Source organism: Trichosurus vulpecula, chromosome 7, assembly GCF_011100635.1.
Source record: "Trichosurus vulpecula isolate mTriVul1 chromosome 7, mTriVul1.pri, whole genome shotgun sequence".
Classification (NCBI taxonomy): Eukaryota; Metazoa; Chordata; class Mammalia; order Diprotodontia; family Phalangeridae; genus Trichosurus; species Trichosurus vulpecula.
Window position 1 is genome coordinate 59934204 of NC_050579.1, and position 19086 is coordinate 59953289.

The 19086-nt window shown below is 43.9% G+C and overlaps 1 protein-coding gene across 2 annotated transcripts; it reads right to left on the reverse strand.

Annotated features, from left to right (window-relative positions):
- Positions 1-474: 474 nt before the first annotated feature.
- LOC118856887 (chymosin-like) lies at positions 475-14147 on the reverse strand. 2 transcript variants are annotated; one of them, XM_036767433.1, is made up of 9 exons: positions 14092-14147; positions 12351-12510; positions 10789-10906; positions 10224-10342; positions 7202-7401; positions 5331-5444; positions 2881-3013; positions 1883-1981; positions 475-612 (listed from the first exon to the last, which is right to left on the reverse strand). In XM_036767433.1, exons 1-9 carry the CDS (start codon positions 14145-14147, stop codon positions 475-477), a joined length of 1137 nt encoding a protein of 378 aa, XP_036623328.1. The 2 variants fall into 2 exon arrangements, with proteins under 2 accessions (XP_036623328.1, XP_036623327.1); XM_036767432.1 differs by having other exon boundaries at positions 2869-3013.
- Positions 14148-19086: the final 4939 nt, after the last annotated feature.

The window sequence follows — 19086 nt, forward strand, 5'->3', positions numbered from 1 at the left end:
CCTGCCCCGGAAGAGCAAGCCCCAGCATCCAGGGAAGCTCAACGAGGCAAGCTGAGTCATTCAAAGAAAACAAAGTCCATTCTGGCTACACACCTCCCTGGCAATGGGAAAATCTGAACATGGGAAGAAGTTGTGCTGAAGCGACAATGGGACAAAGGAATCTGGCTTTGATGCAGATCCTTTTCTAAATGAAGAGTGTCACCCACCAATTAGGCCCTTCACTCAGTCTTCTCCTGTCCCTCTGCAAAGGACCAAGGCAGCCTAGCCACTGAGCTGGACACACCCACGATCTCCCACTGCCCACTCTCAAAAACGTGCAAGTTGTAGAGACCACAGAAAAGGTCAGAAGGCAAGGATCTGTTGCCTAAGGGATGTTTTATTAAGGACAGCCTGAGGCACCCAGGATTTCTCTCTGAGGTAGAGTCTAATCGTTGGGGTAAAGTTGGGTGAGGCTGGCTGAGTTCAACATCTCTATCAGACCGCGGTGGCCAACCCCACACGGTTGTTAGCCCTGTCAAAGACGCTGTAGTATTGTCGGATGAAGACATCTCCCAGGATCCACAGTTCGTCACTGCCATCACTCTCAAAGCCACTGGAACACTGTCCATCCTCCTAGGGAAGACCAAAGCAGAGCATCAGTGCAGGTGACTCCCGCCTCATTCCAACAATAAGTAAGGCCTTGTGCAGTCACAAGGGATTCTTCCCCCACTACCCTAATCCTTCATATCCATCACCATAGTGATAACTCTAGGCAAAGTAGGGCATTACCCTCCTCTTTAAGATGAAACCCAGAAACAGAGAAATTCATGAAAGAAGAGCTTGGACTAGAACAAGGCATCCAGGCTCCCAGTTAACTGATTCATCAAATCATTTAATATCATTAGTGATGGCATGGCATAAAAATAGAAGGCCTTATGCCTGGGGTTATTGTAAGGCCTGAATTTTCCACCAACTATATGTGCGACTTTGTGTAAGTTGCTTCCTCTGATTCTCAGTGTCCTGGTCTTTAAAGCAGAATTACTAACAGCTATCTTAGAGAATTTTTGTAAAGATAAAATTCCATACTCTAGGTAAAAGTTGTTTGTAAACTCTGTAGGGCTATTCAAATATAAAGTCATATTGTCTGTCTGATCCTACTCAACTCTCTCTTGTCTAGGCTGCTCATTCTTAGCTCTGATCAAGGCTAGCTTGACCAGCTGACCAGCAGAGGAGAGCCTGGCAGGCACGAGGCTGGGCTGTCCTGCTAGGATGTTGGCTACTGAGTCATGCTCATGTAGAATATAACATTTTGCCTTGAGCCTGATAGCATGATGAGGGAATGGGATGAGAGCCTCCAGAAAACCACAGACTTTCAAAGGGCAATCTAGGCAAAGGTGGAGTGGGGCAGAAGGGAACGCTAAGCAATGGGCAGAAGTTTAAGTATTGAGTTCAAATCCTGCCCCTCATGGTGACCTCAGGAACAAGGCTTCCTAAATCATTTCCCTTGGTTCCCACGCCTAGGCTGCCTTTAGAGTAGTGATACGACAGCTCGCATTTCTACAACACTGTAAGGTTTACAAAGCACTTTCCCCACAACAAAGTCATCAAGTAGAGAATGTCACTACCACCTCATTTCACAGATGACATAACTAAAGCTCAGGGGGTATAAAGGACTAGCCCAAACAACACCCAAAGTGGCAGAGTCAGAACTAGACCTCAGACTTCAGATTTCCAAATCCAGTGCAGGTTCTACAATTCCATACCACAAAGGCAAGAAACATCTTGTCCATGCAGGTAGCTCACCAATCCTACTGGAGCAGCCCGTGTCCAAGCCACCTTCTGGTGACCAATCTTCAAGAGTTCCCACCCCTCCCTGAGAACTTTCTCCCCACAAGGTTCCTACCTCAAGGGTGTAGGCTGAGGGAGGCAGAGGGAACTCCCTGCCATTGATGTGAATCACAACTGTAGGCATGGAGCTCAGCTTTTTGCAACTGATGTAATCCTGAAAAAAGACCAAGAGGATTTTCAGAGAGAGAGAGAGAAGATATTCAGCCCTCCCTCCCACCAGAGCAGAAGAAAAGGGGAGCCTGGGGTGGAAGGAAAGCCTGCAGAAACACCTGGGGCCAACAAAGTCTGTCCAGGGTTTCCCACTCATCTGGAAGTGAGGGTGTGACCTGCTTGAGTCATAAGGAAAATCCCCCTGCTACCCCGAGGCAATGGTCCAACTTCTGGACAAGGACCCCTAGGGAAGGGGCAAAGCCAGCTAGAAACTCCAGCTCAGGACAAAGAGCCATGAGCAGTAAAAGGATTACTTTGGCATTTGGAAGCAGGCAATGACAACCTCTGGGAAGGATCCTAGAAGTGCTTTCCCGATTGGGGAACGTGGAATCTTGGGTATTTTTAATGCTGATAAACTCCCCATAATTCTTGAGGGCTCATGAAACAAGAAGGGGTGATCGTTGGCAATGCAAGGGAGCAGTGGTATGGAGGGAGGAAGGCAGGATCTTGACACAAGTTTGCTTGGCGTCGAAGCATTTAAATTTATATTATCAAACAGTGGATCATGCTGAGATAACTTCCACTTAGCCTGTATATATCTTGTATGTACACAGTTTTTGTATGTTGTCTCCCCCATTAGACTGTGAAATTGTGAAGGGAGGGATGTTTTTGTCTTTCTTCTTTGTATCCCCAGTGCTTAGAACAGATAGTATTTAATAAATGCTTGTTGACAGACAACTGACTTCAGAGTCCAAGATACTAAGGAGAACTGATCACCAATAAATCTGCTCTTCTATCTGTTTTCTACACTGATAAATTTCCTCAGAACTGACTCTTCTCCAGACAGTAAGAAGCCAATGGAGATATCAGAAGAATCTCCAAAGGTTGAGCTGGGGGACTCACATCTCCATTAGCTCCAATGGCAGTCTCAATATTGTCGATGTCTTGGCTTGGACCGACCAAGAGAGAGGTGCCAGTGTCCAAAATGACCTGGCAAGTATCATGGCAAGCCACCACCTTGTCATCAACAGTGATCCTAGGAGAAGTCAGACAAGCTGCTTAGTTCAAATTTGAATCTTATCTGCTTCTCCTATTAACATCAAGGAGTATTTCTTTGTTTTCTAAACAGTACCCAAAGCTAGAGGTGAGACCCCAGAGAAGAGACCAAGGAAAGGAGTCAGCTTCCTTTACAGATTTTCCTTCCTTTTGTTAGCAACACATTGGAAGTTGGGGCTGACCCCCAGCAGGTTGATCAAGGTCTATGGGTCAGTCTCAAAGATGAACCAGCAGCCACTACCACAACTCCTTTGGAAGCAGGATGTATAGATACCACATGTTCTTAACACTGGATTATGTATCATCCCATTCTAGTCTTTATAGCTACATCTAGGGGGTGCAATGGATAGAGCACAAGACTTAGAAGACCTGAGTTCAAATTTGCTTGAACATGTACCAGCTATGTGACCCTGGGCAAGTCATTTAACCTCTGTCTGACTCAGTTTTCCCATTTGTCAAGTGGAAATAATAATAGCACCTGCTTCCTAGGGTCGTTTTGAGGATAAAATGATATATTTGTAAAGTGCCTCGCAAACCTTAAAGTACTCTATAATTGTTAGCACTGACTATCACGTTTTTTTTTAGCTTTAGGTATTGTCTGACCTGTGGATCTTGTTTCTTATAAACTCCTTAAAGGCAAAGATCACATCTATCTACTTTTTGTCTTCTCTGACGTACTTTGTACTGTTGGGCACATCACGGGCATTCAGAAATAGTTATCAAAAGATAAAAACCTACCAAGCGCTTAAATGCAAAGTTACTTATATTCACCATGCATTAGTGAAGTGCTGATGGAATAGATGGAAGCTGTTACTCTGGACCAGAGATTATCGAATTCTGGTTTGGTGATATCTTGAAGTATTTGAAAAATTCTCAAATTACTTTTAATTCGCTTTGATGAACGTGTGTGTGTGTGTGTGTGTGTGTGTGTGTGGTGTGTGTGTGTGTGTGTGTGTCTATCCTCTCTAGGGATGGGCCATAAAGACTGTACTTTGAGAAAGAAGAGTTCTGTGGCAGCAAAGACATTGAACAAGTGCATTCACCTCTGCGAGTCTCAGTTTCTTCATCTGTAAAATAGGAATGATAATTCCTGCCCCATCTACTTCCCAGGACTGTTGGGAGGATCACTTTCCACAGTGTACGAAAATGTGAGGAGTTAGAGTTACACAGGAAAACAACGACCAGAGAGAAAAGTCACTGCCCTGGGCAAAGTTGGGAAACAAAAAAACTAAAGAAAGGGGGAGATTTACGTAACTGGTGGTGTCTTATAAGTGCAACCAAATTTTAAAAATTGGGGTGAAGGGGTTCTTTTTTGCCCTTGACAATGAACAATAGGTAAAGTCACAATTAAAATAAAAATATCTTATTCACATATCTGTCACGTTGCCTTGAAGAGATTAAAGTAAATGCTAATAGGAAAGTCCTCCCTTTTGTGTAATAATTATTATACAATATAATTTATAATTACTATATATTGTAATATTATACAGTATACAACATTTGTATGGGACTTTGTGACATAAAGGGTTTTCTCATGTATGATGTCATTTGAAATTTCAACACCCCCTATAAGGCAAACTATCAGTTCTATTTTACAGATGAGGGAACTGGAGTCACACAACTGGTAAGTGCAGGGCTGGGACTCAGATCTTCTGGTTTTCTATCCGGTACACTTTCCTCTAAACTACGATGTCCTAGGACTTTGAGTTTCCTTCTCCACTCGGTGGTCTAGCTAAGTGGCTTTCTTGCTGTTCCTCACATTTGGCCCTCTGCTTTTGTACAACCTGGTTCCAATGCCCTCCTTTCTCTCCTTTCCCTGACAATCTTCATTTCTTTCTCTTTTTTAATAAGTTAATTTATTTATTTTTAGTTTTCAACATTCACTTCCATAAGTTTTCAATTTTCTCCCCCTCCCTCCTTTCCCCTCCCCAAGACAGGCTGCAATCCAGTGTAGCCTCTACACATGCGGTCCTATTAAACATATTTTCACATTAGTCAAGTTGGAATCCTCATTTCTTTCAAGACTCAGCTTGAGCATCGCTACCTTCACAAAGCTTCTCTGCTCCCCTCCTCCCTCCCTAGCCTACCTTGTCATAATTTTCTATCAATTCTGTTAATCCTTATGTACATGTCTCCTCAGAGAATGTAAACTCCCTCAGGACAGGAAGCCTTTGTTTCCTCCACATTTAGCACTGTATTTGTTGATTGATTCCATGGGGCCTTGAACCCGAAGATCCCGGTTTTATTCTGAGCCTAGTCAGGAGTCTCTGACCAGGAGCCTCAGATCTCTCCCTTACCTGTCCACAGTGAACTGCCAGTAGCCCTCCTCAGTGACCGGCACCCAGTGGAGGGAGCCAGTGTAGTAGGATGAGTCGATGGCCCCGAGGATGAGCACACTGTCCTCTTTATTGCTGAAATGAGAGAAGATCACACTGACCTGAGCAACTGATTAGCTCAGAGTAAAAGTCATGTGTAGGACTCCAGCTTTTGGCGGTTTACGATCAGACTAGGCTGGCTCTCCAGCCTCCCATTGACCAGCATCCTCTTCTGCTGCTGTCACCCAACAAAATGGGATTTCTGTTCCTCTGAGAAGCTGCATGAAGCAGTGCAGAGAGCCCTGGGATTCAAGTCAGGAAGGGGTGGTTTCAAAACCTGCCTCAGACACCAAAAGTGGAAGCCTGGGGAAGTCACCGCAGCTCCAGCCTCAGTGTCCTCATCTATGGAATGAGGGGACTGGCCTTGATGGTCTCTAAGCAGCTCTAAATCTAGGATGCTATGACTGTGGAGCTATTAACATTCTCTACTACCCTCACCCAGGGCTTTGTAATCCAAAGCTATTTTATTAGAATGTCAGAGCATGGAGGAGCAGAAGTGTGTATGTGCATGGAGTTTATCAGGACACATGTCTTTCTCACTTACACACAGAAATTCAATTGGACATAACATTCGCAATTTGAAGCTGCTTCCTTCAGGCTACTACCTCACTCTTCAGCCCCAACCCTTGGGGATGCCCAATTCTATCCGCTGGGTTCTGGGCATGATCTCTCAGTTTCAGATTGAAGCTGTACCCTCCACATGCCCTTGAACACCAATATGGAAGCTCTAAATTCCCCTGGGATCTATCTCACACCCAGGATTATGCTCATAAATATCTAAAAACTGAGTCTCCGAAAGAAAAAAAGAGAGACACACACTTTTAAATTCAATCTGCATTTTTAACATTTTTCCAACACTTTCTCAAATCTAAACAATCGTCTGAGCTCTGATTTGTAGCATTTGCCGATTTCTGAGGTATAAAAGCCCACACGGAGCATTTTACAATCAGCTCTCTAAAGTTAATCAGAGCTGCTTCTAGCACACCCCTGAGGTCATATCTCTCCAGCAAGGCTCTCTTCCCTAGGCCCTTTTCCAGGAAAAAGTCCTTCCAGCGGGGAGGCTTGTTCCCTTATCTTGGGCCTTTTGGACTGAGAATGTATTTTTTTTCCTGGCTGCCCACTGAGGCCCTTCGACCTACATCAAATCATTTCTATTTCTGCTTTTCTTTCTCTCCACCCCTGGCTACCACATGAATTCCAGTTATACTGGTGTATACTGTACATTCCTAAAGTTTAACTTTGTGTGTATGAAAACCTCCCCGTATATAGGGGAAAAGGAAATCTAACTCTAACTGCTGCATTGTTTAGCAAATGCTCAGAAACTCCCAAGTTCCTTTGATGTTGTATTCTTCCAACTTCTCCTGCTACTTTCTTTAATCTGTCACCTTATTCAAACCATTCTTCTGGGAATGGTGGGTCCTGGTACATCCCTATTCATGTTAATTTTCTTCATCATCACCAGAGTTTTCATCACCAACAACAAATGTTTAATGAACACTTTTTTATAAGTATGGCGCAGTGTTAAAGACACTGGTGGAGATGTTTTTTTTTTCTTTCTAGAAATGGAAACTGACCACTGAATGTCAGAAGTCTGATACATTTCTTCCACTATGGTTTGCACTTTCCATGTATGGTCTTATAACTATGTGGCAACTCTCCCCAAACTGCTAGGTGTTCCCAAAGGGAATAGAAGGAGGGGATCCAAAATGACAATGAGGTGGGATCCCCTAAAATCCTGGTTAAGTATTCACAGAAAACTAACTACATCTGACCCCACCTAAAGTATCACTTACTTGCTCAGATAAACAGAGAAGAGGTCCTGGGCAACCAAGTGCTTGCTCATCATGTTGTCAAAGACAGGGGTGGCGTCGTCCGAAGATATGGAGGGGTAGCCCAATCCTAAGATCCCATCAAATTCAGCATAGGCAAAGAAGTAGCCAGGCTCATCGGTGCTTAGGCCAAAGACCTGGTCACTGTCCACAATATCAGAGACCTAAATGGGGACAGAAGGCAATCACTCTGGGTCTGTCCCACATCCATCACCTGAGAGAGGACCCTGGTCTCCAATTAGCCCCAGTGAGGGCAGAGGGAGCAGAGCTTGTATCAAAATTTCTAACTCTGCTATGACTACTGCAGAGGCCGATAGAACACATGGGCACTTTGATAGCCCTGAAGAGAATGGAACAGTGGCCTGATGCTCCTGGAAGCCTACCTGGTTACCTAGCATCCTGGGGACTTGCCCAGACAGGGCATCATAGACTCAGGAGACAGTGGTGGGCACAGCTCAGCTAAATTCTCCTTCCTAATGCCTCTTCTGTTGACCTTTTGTAGGAACATTAAAGACTTGGAGAACAGGAAAGGGGTGAATTAAAAGGGGAGGAGAAGGAGGGGGAAGACAAGTGTGTTTGCTGAAGGCAAGATCTGGTGTTCTTAGCATAGAGAGAGGGAGGTGCCTAATAGGAGGGAGGGACAAAGGAGTCAGGGAAGGGCCATGTTGTCCTGAAATTAGTACCAATCAACAGGGCCTGATCACATTGCCACCCCAAGCTACTGTCCCTCCCCACCTTCTCCCTCCTCCACCCCTGCTAGTCTCAGCTTCCTCTGGCCAAATGACGCTTTCAAGGAGGACACACAATACCTAGGGTGTCTCTCCCCAGCTTTCCCAGGTAGGTGGATGTGTGATAAAGGAGGAGCTGAAGCTGCTGTAATTCAATATGACAACAGGCATAGGGTTGGTTTTTTTTTGTCCTGCACTTAAAATAGCAAGGAAAAAAAAAAGACAAATTGCTCCAGACTGCAAAGGAAGTAGGACACTCAGAAAGGGGAAATTAACATTTCAAAGCCATTTAGGAGCAGATCCTATACAGACCAGCATGGCCCTGGATGCTTCAGAAACTAGCTCAAGAACCCAACTTCCTGGTAACTTACTCCCTGAGGAGAAACTCTGGGCTTTCTTTGCTTATGCTTTGCCTACATGGGATTCCCATGACGTAAGGAGTATGAGTATCTCCACCTCGTCAAAGCCAGAAGATCAGGCTAGTAAGGTCAGAAAATGAGGAGCTTTTTGTGGGGTCCAAATTAAACTGGATGTGAGGAGATAACCATTCAGCTGGACAGAAGAAGGAAATCTCTGAGTTCAAGGTGACAAATATGAGATTGAGTAGTTGAAGAACGGCTCTACTTGATAGAATTCCAAAGGCTTTCTAGTCCAACCCATGCTTGGTCGAAAGGGCCACCACTAACACCAGTGGACAATCATCCAGCCTTCACTTGAAAATCTCTCAAAAGAGGTAACATGCAACCTCCTTCTGCAGCCAGTTTTGCCTTGGGATAGTTGTAGTCCTTAAGAAAGGTTTCCCTTCATTGAGGTAAAATCTGCTTTGCTAAAACTTCTAGCCAATGCTCTTAGTTCTGCTCTCAAGTATCCCATTCCAGGAGGGCAAAAAAAGACAGCTACCTCTCCTGGAAGGCTTGAGACATTTATCTCCCTGAGAAAAAAAAGGTTTTCCCATAGCCTCCATGATTGTAAAAGACTGTCTGCTCTCAACTCTGTTTGCTTGCTCTCATGGAATCATAAGGAATGTGCAAAGACTGAACATGTATAAAGCAGACTGGAGATAGGAAAAGAATGAAAGAGGAACTCCCCTATTATATCTCCATTTGACTGGTGAAAAGCCAAGCTCCCTAGAAGCCAGGGCATTGGATTACAGTGACATTAGATCTGCCCTGCAGTTCACACAACTAGGAACAATCCCAATGGAAGGCTTAGCAACAGAAGAGTCCAGAAGAAGAAATTGTGGCAAAAGTAAGAAATCCTGGGACTGCATTCATGAAAAAATGTTTTATTTCCCAGAAAAGGTGGGAAATTAAAATAGAAAAGGCTGTGAGCAATAGGGGAACTATATGCAGAAGACAACCAAGATGGTAAACATCCTCAAGTCTGTGACATATGGGAATTGATTGAAGAAACTGGAGATTTGAAGAAGATTTTGAAGTCTGGAGAAGAAAAGGCTTAAGGGGCACATGATAGCAGTCCTCAAGTATCTAAAAGGCTATCAATTAGAAAGAGGGACTAGACCAGGGGTGGGCCTCATATGTACCATGTGTGGCCTCAAGGCTACAGGTTTCCCACCCCTTGGACTAGACTATTTCTATTTGCCTGAGGAAAGCTACAAAGAAGCAAGTTTAGGTTCAAGTTAAGCAAAACTTACCATTAATCACAACTGGCCCAAAGTGGCCTGTGGGGCTTCTCACCCTCCCCTACCTCCCTATAGGCATTTAGGCAAAGGTTGAGGGGTGCCTGTCAGACAGGCTATCGAAAAAGATATCTTTGGGTGCAGGGCTTAGACCAGATGGATGTAGAGATCCCTTCCAAATATGAAATTCTGTAATTTTGATTCTGTAAAATAGGAACAGTAGGTGGGAAAACCATAACAAGGAAGGATGAGGTGAAAGAATTTAGGGCATAGAGATATAGGGTCCCAGAGAAATCTCTGGCAATGACACTGAGCAGATCTAAATATTGTGCAAGTCAGTGGGAATGGGGGTTTTATTGGGAAAGGAGCACCCCACAGAGCTCTGTGTGTGTTACAGTTCTGCAGGGGCCTTGGAAAATCACTCAAGGAAAGCTCACTCTGAATCCACCTCCCCCCACCCCACCACTACCACCCACAAAAAGCCTTCTGGGTGGGCAGGAACCAGACACGAAACAAAAGTGCTTCATGCTTCCAGGAAGAAACATGCTTGGCTCAGGAAGCACCCAATGGTCAGCCCTGCCAGAGAGGGGTGGGAATTTTCTGTTCAGGTCATACTCACAGTGACAGTGTCATAGCCCAGGAACCCCTCCATGCTGCCAGTACCATACTCGATGGACAGAGATTCCTCAGTGCTCCGGAACGTGGAGGACTTAGACGGATTGAATCTGTGGTGGAGTTCTGAAACAACACAACCCCAAGTTCAGGGGGGACGCTTGGTGAAGCTTTATACTTCCTATTAATGTATCAGTCAGTCAAACCACAAGCATTTCTTAAGTACCTACTAAGTGCCAGGCACTGTGTTCATCTAACTGACCCTTGAATATAAGAACTAAAAACTTATCGGCTACTACAGAGCAGTTCTTTCTTCCTCCCCTCTCTCTGCTAGGTCCACAGAGAATCAAGTAAAGGAAATTATTCTTTCCTACTCCATTCAATATCCAGTTTCCCATCCCACCCACCTCTCTTCCAAATTATACAGACAAGTAGCATGGATAAGCTAGACTGGAGACTCTAAAGAAGAAGAAATCATCTATATCTGTTTTGTCTAGGGACAGTTCCAGACTCCACTCTAGACCCCTGACCCACATAGCCAGCCTAAGCCCAAGGTGAATTGGATTACTTACCACAGGCATCACTTTGGCAGTAGACTGAGGGGACCCAGAGATTAGAGGAGCCAGTATCGAACACCACAGTGAACTCCTGGGGTGGAGTCCCAATGTGAATCTTTCCATAGTACTCAGCCTGAAGACACAAGCAGATCACATGTTGGGATGGTGATGCTAGGGTGGCATATAGTCAGAGAAAGGGACAGAATGAGAGGTTAGCTTGGATTTTATGTCTGCCCAATTTTCTGTCTTGACTTGAGCCTGAGGAGAATTAGAGATGAAGAGAGGAGAGAATGGTATCCTGAGCATCTCAGGGTCCTGGGGAAGGCCTGGTGATGCTCTACAATCCAAGTACAGCAGGTCTCACACTCATATCATCTGTGCCTAAGCCTGCCTGCTTGGAACCTATCCAGGTACCAAAGTTAAAGGTTGGAAGGGGCTGACCTAGACACCAAAATGGAAGAATGGATGGTGGAAAGCAAGATTAGGGAAACAGGCTGAGGATAGGAACAGAACCACCAAGGAAGGTTCCACAATGGGGAGTGAAATAGGGGGAAGAGGAGGGCATGTTCTGGATAGGTAGAGGAGGAGGACCAGCTGTTCTCTACCTCTGCTATGAGCAGAAAAGGGACAAATGGGTCATTCATTGCTGCAACAGAAAGGAGTGAAGTTAAGAATCAGAAAAAAAAAATCCCCGGTAATCAAAAGTGTCCCTTCCTAGAAAAGGCTTCCAAGGGATTTTTTGACATTTCCTTTTTTGGGAAGCATCAATGAAGGCGTCAAGGAGTCAGCACCTGAAGTGAGCCTTGAAGAAGACAGGATGTCTGAGATGCGGAGATGAGGAGTAAATGGATTTCAGGTAAGAAGAGTTCATGCATGTTAACAGAGGCAGAAAATAGAATATCAAATTCACAGAATGGCTAGCTTATCCAGTATGGCTGGAATATAATGTTTGTGATGGGGGCATAGTGTGTAAAAAATCTGGGAAAATGGTTGAGTGAGAATAAGGAGGGCCTTCAAAGCCAGGCTGAGTTGCTAGAGAAGTTTGGAGGAGGAGGTAAGATAGTGAGTTCTGTTTTGGGCATGTTGTGTTTGAGATGCCTATGAGGCCATCCAACAGGCAGCTGATAAGGAGTAACTGGCAATTGGAAGAGAGACTTTGCTCTGTGTGCAGACTTGGGAATCCTTCCTAGACTATGCCATGACCTAGAGGGATTCTCTAATTCCCTGAGAAGTAGGGAAAAGCAGAATGGGAGGGGACCAGGAGAAGCAGCCAAAGTGTGGGTTTCAAGAGCACTTAGCCACTGGGCAAAAAGAGCCAGGAAATCAAGTGAGATAATGTATGTAAAGCGCTTTGTAAACCTTAAAGTGGTATGTAAATGGCAGCTATTATTGTCATCACTTCAATCATCTCATCATTTTTGATTAGAATAAAAGGAAAACAGGTCAGAGTCAGTCTCAATCTTGCTATAATTCCTTTGTATTCAACATAGGTTCACTAAGAGCATCTTTGATACAACTCCAGGAGCAGACAGAAGGAGAGCAGCATTATCATTATTATTATTAACAAAGGAACTCACATCCAGGTAATTGGTCATGGGCTCATCTGCAACCTTGGCATATTTATCAAGGCGCCGGTACTTGGAGCTGGGGGAATACTCATGCTTCTTCAGAAAGTCTTCCAGCAAGCCACGCTCCTTTAGCAGACTTCTTAGTGTCTTCCCTTTGATCAGTGGCACCCTTCCGTAGTTGAAAAAGAGTTAGCCAAGTCCCTCTACTAGGATCAGCCAACCTTCCCCAAGAGGGTCAGCCAAACCCAAATTCTGAAGCTTCCAGTTCCAGTTGCAGTATATAGTGGTATGAAAGAAAAACCATTGTAAGAGCATCAGAAGACCTACGCTGTACTCCCACCTGGGCTATTCCTAGCTATATGACCTTGGAAAAGCTGTTTAAACCTCTCTGTTTAAACCTACCTCACAGGTAAAATGGGAGAGTGGAACTATATTCTAAGTTATGTTTTAGCTCTAAAATCTACGTTATCTAAAGATACTCTTTTACCCATTATTGTGGCCACCGTAAGAACGAAATTAGGTACTAGACGCAAACGTCCTTTGTAAAGGTTAAAACTGTGATTACCAATTAATAGCAATTTTAAAGAAAAAATAAAATGTTAGCTCCTTCTTTTGGCTCTTTCTCTTTGATTTCTGTCTCAAAAGGAACTAATGCAGAATAACCATTTTTGTACTCTTCTCTTAGCAGAGCCTGGGCCAGCTAATGGAGCTGCCATCCCATGCAAAGGCATGATCTCATAAATGAAAGGCCAGGGAATTGTGGGCAAATCCCTTTCCCTCAAGCACAGCTGAAGCTAAAAGGGCCCAAAACAAGGCAATATCGTGGGAGATGCAGCCCAATTTGAACCTGGCAATCATCCATAAGAATGTTGGAGTTTCTCCCACAAAGCCTCTAACTCATGGATGAGGAAGGCTTTTTCCTGGATCTCATGGCTTTTCTGATCCTCTGGTTGTTTTCTCCTTCTCTCAGCTTTTTCATTCCCTAGTTCCTCTACTACCAGTTTCCATCTGACTCGGGAAATAATCTGGAATGGGGATGGCAGCTCCATTAGCTGGCCCAGGCTCTGCTAAGACCCTTCTGGGAAATGGAATGACAAACGTGAACACCAACTCACACCAGAATGAAAGCAGCATCTGGAAGGCACTCTACAAACCACCCCAGAATGTTATTGCCTGAGCCTTTTATCTGACTCAGATGATTTGATTAAAACATCTGGGGAGCTTTCCTCAGGGACTCCCTCTGATGAAAGTCACTGCCTCAAAGCCCTGCCTGTAGCCCAATAGTTCTAGAACCACTGGATTCAATGTAAAGGAGAAGTGGTGTTGAGGAAGTTAAAAAAAAAAAGAACTATGGTTTGTCTAAGACCTTCTGATCTTTTTCAGAGATCCTGCTTCCCCCTCACCCAAAGGAAGATCAGGCTTTCTGGAGCACTTGGTACCTAGCTGTGCTTCAGATTTGGTACCTGAGCATGCAGAGAAGGATTCTGGATATTTATTTACAAAAGGCATGTGAGAAAGAGAATTCATTCCTCTTTGTGTCTCACCAATACACAGAAAGTTACATTTTAAGGAAGACTATACTAAAATTTAGAGTGTAGAGGCTAACACGGAAAACTACAGGATTTCCTATCATAGACTCCTCATCTGTTAATGAGAGGCATCAGGCAATCTCTGAGTGTCTCCTTCCCTTCTCCCTGATGTTTCTCTCCACCCCGGGGGATCCATTACACTCTGAGGCATCAAGACTTACTTGACTGTGCATTCTGAGAAGGTGATGATGGCAAGGAGGACCAGAAGGCACTGCATCTTGCTGCTCTGGCCAAATTCTGCAGTTGTGGAAGTGCTAGCTACTTTCTTCTCTACCCGAAGCCCATTAGCTATTTTTATAGAGGGGAAAGGACCCACCTTTGGCTAAGAGGAAACAGAGATCACCCCAGATTAGAGTCAATTCTGCAAATACCATTAAGATACCAGCCCCCCCTCCACCCCAACGTCCAAGACCTGCCCCACACCTGGCCCTCACACAGAAAGATAAGGAAAATAAAATGACATCAGTTCCTAGAACTTCAAAGATAGAGGGAAAATATTATTAGCCAACATGTGGGGAGGAATGTCAACTGAGGTCTCTCTGATTTGCCTTTCATGTTCTAAACAGTTCTCTCCACTCCAGTGCACCTAAGTTCACCTATTTAGAAAAGGGTTGTTTGAAACACCAGATGGGTTGCAATGAGACTTGTGTCTTCCTCTACCTCAGGCCCATGGTCCTTACGGACTTTTCTCTGTTCAGGAATCCCCCAGCTCTGCCTTAATAGTTATGTTTGGTGGGACTTGATCTGCTATTTGAAGTGGAAACTGAAGCATGGAGGATAGTGGGGATTTACCCATAACTATATGAAGTCATTTAGCCTAGCAGGAGTGACTCAAAAGGGGCTTAGTCTACATAGCAAAGAACCGACATGGTCCCTGTTCAGAGAGGGCTTATAACTGACATGAACACACACATGTACACACACACGCACACATACACACACACACACACACACACACACATACACACAATCTCAGGGTCTGGTTCTAGGCCCATTTCAAACCCTTTCTCATCATTGCCAGGTGTTTTTTTTTCCTCTGAATAGACTCTGGGGATTTAGCATGGAACCATTTAGATCCGTCACATTTGCCATGGCTTGTCATCATTTTCCCCAGTTGTTAGAATCAAACTGTAAGCAGATAGAGAGAGAGGGAGAGAGAGACTGAGAGACAGAGAGAGAGAGACAGAGAGACAGAGACAGAGACAGATAGAGACAGAGACAGAGAGAGACAGAGACAGAGACACAGAGAGAGACACAAAGAGAGAGAGACAGAGAGAGAGAGACCAAGAGACAGAGAGACAAAGAGAGAGAGAGAAGGAGAGAAACAGAGACAGAGACACAGAGAGAGGAGACAGAGATGGAGAGAGACAGAGACGGAGAGAGACACAGACACAGAGAGAGAGACAGAGAGAGAGAGAGAGAGAGAGAGAGAGAGACAGAGAGAAACAGAGACAGAGACACAGAGAGAGACAGAGAGAGAGCACATTTATTAAATTCTGCTATGAGCCAGGCATTGTGCTAAGACTTAGCAGCTAAGCACTAGGGACACAACTATAAGCAAGACAGTCCCTACCCGCATGGAGCTCAATGAGAGAAAACCACACATAAAAGGGGAAATCTGCACGGGTAGTTTGAGGAAGAAAGCAGGCAGCAGTGAAGAGGAGTACTAAGAGGGTTCTGGTATGAGGGAGGTGAAGCATGAATCCTTCCAAAAATGGTCGTCTCAGGAAGGAGTCACCTCTCAGGAGAGGAAGGCCTCATGGCAGAGGGTTCTCCAGGATGGCAGTTTTGAAGGGGAGGAGAAGGAGGAATCCAGAGAGCCCTGGCATGAGGGAGGGATTAGCATGGAAACCCAATGTGCCCTGAATCTCACTATCTGAAATTATGGACTGAGGATTCCTGCCTCAATACCATGTTATCATCTCAAGATGACTTGTCTGAAAGCACACAGGTAGTAAGGTGGCAGAATTGAGATGTCTTCTCACCTCAAAGCCACTTCATCCTGCTGTTACCCAGACAAGAAAAGCAGACAGATTTAATGAACAGAATCGTATACTCTGGGTTCAGTCATTTTAAACATGTTGAGAGGGGCAAAATAAGTAAGTCACGGATTGTGAAAGCAAGTCAGAGAATGGTGTGGACTTGATCAAGGAAGATATCCTGTAATAAATGGTGTGGTATAAGGTAAAGAGGAAAATTATGGGAATCTGGCAGCAGGTAAGTCAGGAAGAAATAGAGATCTATGTGCATGGACAGTTTGGACAAAGACTGAGGGCGAACAGAAGAATATAGGTGAGGGATGAGATAGCACTGACTCTACTGACAGTCTTGGGAGTGGGGCAGAAGAGGATGAAAACACAGAGATAAGGCAGAGGGTTCTGCTCTGTTAAGGCAATCAGTAAATGAGGTCTTCCCCACCCCCCAACTCCCTCCCCTCCCCGCTCCCTCCATTTGCATAGGCTTCAGGTGAGGCCTGAACTATTACTAAAACTAGATAGTAAATGCCAGACTGTACCACCGGGTCTCTCCTGAATTGGACCCAAGCTTCTGGTTCTAGGTAAAAACTAAATTAATCCACAATGGGTGGAAAGGGAAAAGATGCGCTCCTTTGTGGTCCATCAATAATGGCCTGACTCGTGCAAGATGCAAACACCCTCTTGCTGATTGACTCTGGATGTCAAATTTGATTCCTTCCCCTGCTGGAAGGTGATTTCCAAACCCAAGGGCCAAAAATCACTTAGCCTGGCTGTGCTGTGTTTTTCCATGAGAACAGGAACACTTAACAGCCAAACTGTCAGAGGTCTTAACATTGGCTTATTAGCCACAAAACACTTTTTAAAAAGCTGATAAGATTTAATCACTGCGTATGTAACTTTAGTATAAGGATGATTTGCTAAGAGTGTACCAACTGGGTTCTGTAAGAAAGTCCTTTCATCACTTTGAACAGTAGCCCCAGAAGGGAACACCTCCATCCATCCAATGTTAACACCTTCACTGGGGAATGGAATTAATTACTGGTGAAGTTGACTATCTCTCCCTACATGAAAACATTACCTTGTCCATTTATTAGAGAGCCTAGCGGAACTAGGCTATTTTCTGTAGGACAGGAGGGGAAGGAGTCACCTCTGGAAGAGCAGAGTTCTGGAGACCAAGAAAGAACAAGGTAGCACAGGTTTCCTGCGAATTCATAAAAAACCTCTACACCCATTTTTCTTTCTGCCCAATGAATGACCCCTTTTCTAGCTTTGAAGGCTTGTCCCTCAAGCTTTAAAAAGTCACTATCAGCAGTTAGCCTCAAATATTTAAGTAAAAAACACTGGGTGTTTCCTTTATACTTATTTACTACCCCCAGACTCAGATAAGAATTTTGGCTTTGTTCCAAAGACTCTGGACCCCAACAAGGTCATGAGAAAGGATAACAAGTCTTACCTCCTAGCAGTATTGAGCTATTAAAGAGGGAGTAGGAGAGAAACTACCTTGGGATAATAGGGCATTAGCCCCAAGGGTAAATGGGGGAACTTTTTACCCTAGAGACAGTTAAGTGGAGCAGTAGGTACAGCCCTCAACCTGGACTCAGGAAGACTTGAATTCAAATCTAACCTCAGATACCTACTAGCTGTATGAACCTGGGATCACTTAATCCCTGTCTGCCTCCTCTGTAACATGGAGATAATACTAGTATCTAACTCCCAGGGTTGTTGTGAAAATCAGGTGAGATAATATTCAAAAAGTGCTTTGCAAATCTGAAAGCACTACATGAATGCAAGATATTATTATAATTATATTTAACTCAATTGTATTTTTTGGTATTTGGTTTTTTATGTTTATTTTGTATACAATTATATAGCCCTGGCTTGGTGTGATAGTTAGTAATACTATCTGCAGATGTGTCCAGGGAGGGATAACCTCCGACTTCCAAGGCAGCCTTTGATACTCTTGTACAGCTCTAATTTTTAGGAAATTTTTCCCATGAGCAATGTAAAATCTGCCTCTTTATAACTTCGAACCATTGTTCCTAATTCTATTCTTCTGGGGCCAAACTGAACAAATTTAATCCCCGTTTCATGTGATAACCTTTCAAATGCTAGAAGAAAGCTATCATGTTGCTGCCCAAAACTTCTCCTCTCCAGGTCAACAATGTCCAGCTCTTTCAACCAATTCTCATACATCTGGGACTTGAGAGCTGTCTTCCTTCCTGCAATTTCCAATCGACACACTACAACTTATGAATGCCCTTCTAAAAATGTGAACTAACTGAACACTATACACTGGGTATGGTCTGACTGGAGTAGAGTACAGAGACATTCATTCCACAGAGATATACCCATCTTAAGATGACTAAAGTTTACATTTTTTTGCCTGCCACATCAGACTGCTGAACCTTTGAGCACTAAAAACCCCAGATCGTTTTCCAGAACATCTCTTATCTAACCAGCAGGCTGGCTACCTCCTCCATCTCATACTTGTGAAATTGACTTTGTGAGCCCCAGTAGAAAACTTGACATTTAATCTACTGAATTTGTTATTTGATTCAGCCCTGCATTATGCCCTCTCAAAATGTTTTTAGATCTTGTGTCTGTCAAACAGCATGTGGACTACCCCCTACCTCCCTCACCATCTGTAAACCTTATGAGCATCCCAACCTATGCACTTATCCAAGTCAGTAATAAAATGTCAAATAGCAGAGGGCCAAGTAGATCCATGGGGCACTCCACTGAAGACCTTCTTCCAAGGTGACATGGAAGCATTAATAACTACTCTTTGAGACCAAATATTAAACAAGTTATGAATCTATCCAACTGTATTGTCATTTAGTCTACTTCTCTTTATCTTCTCCACAAGAACAGTGAGTTTCTTTATTGTTTCTCAAGTGCTTTCTATCATCATTGCATTTACTGTAGATAATTCTTACTCTTGCTTTTAGAGAGATACTACTTATATTTTAAGAAAGGCTCCATTTATTCCTATGTTTGCTAGTATTTTTAATAGGAATGAGCATTGCATTTTGTCAAAGGCTTCTGTATCTATTAAGACAATCATATGATTTGTTGTTTTTGTTATGGATATGGTCAATTATGCTGATAGTTTTCCTAATATAGAACCAATTCTGCATTGCTGGTATAAATACCACCTGATCAAAGTGTATGGTCTTTGTG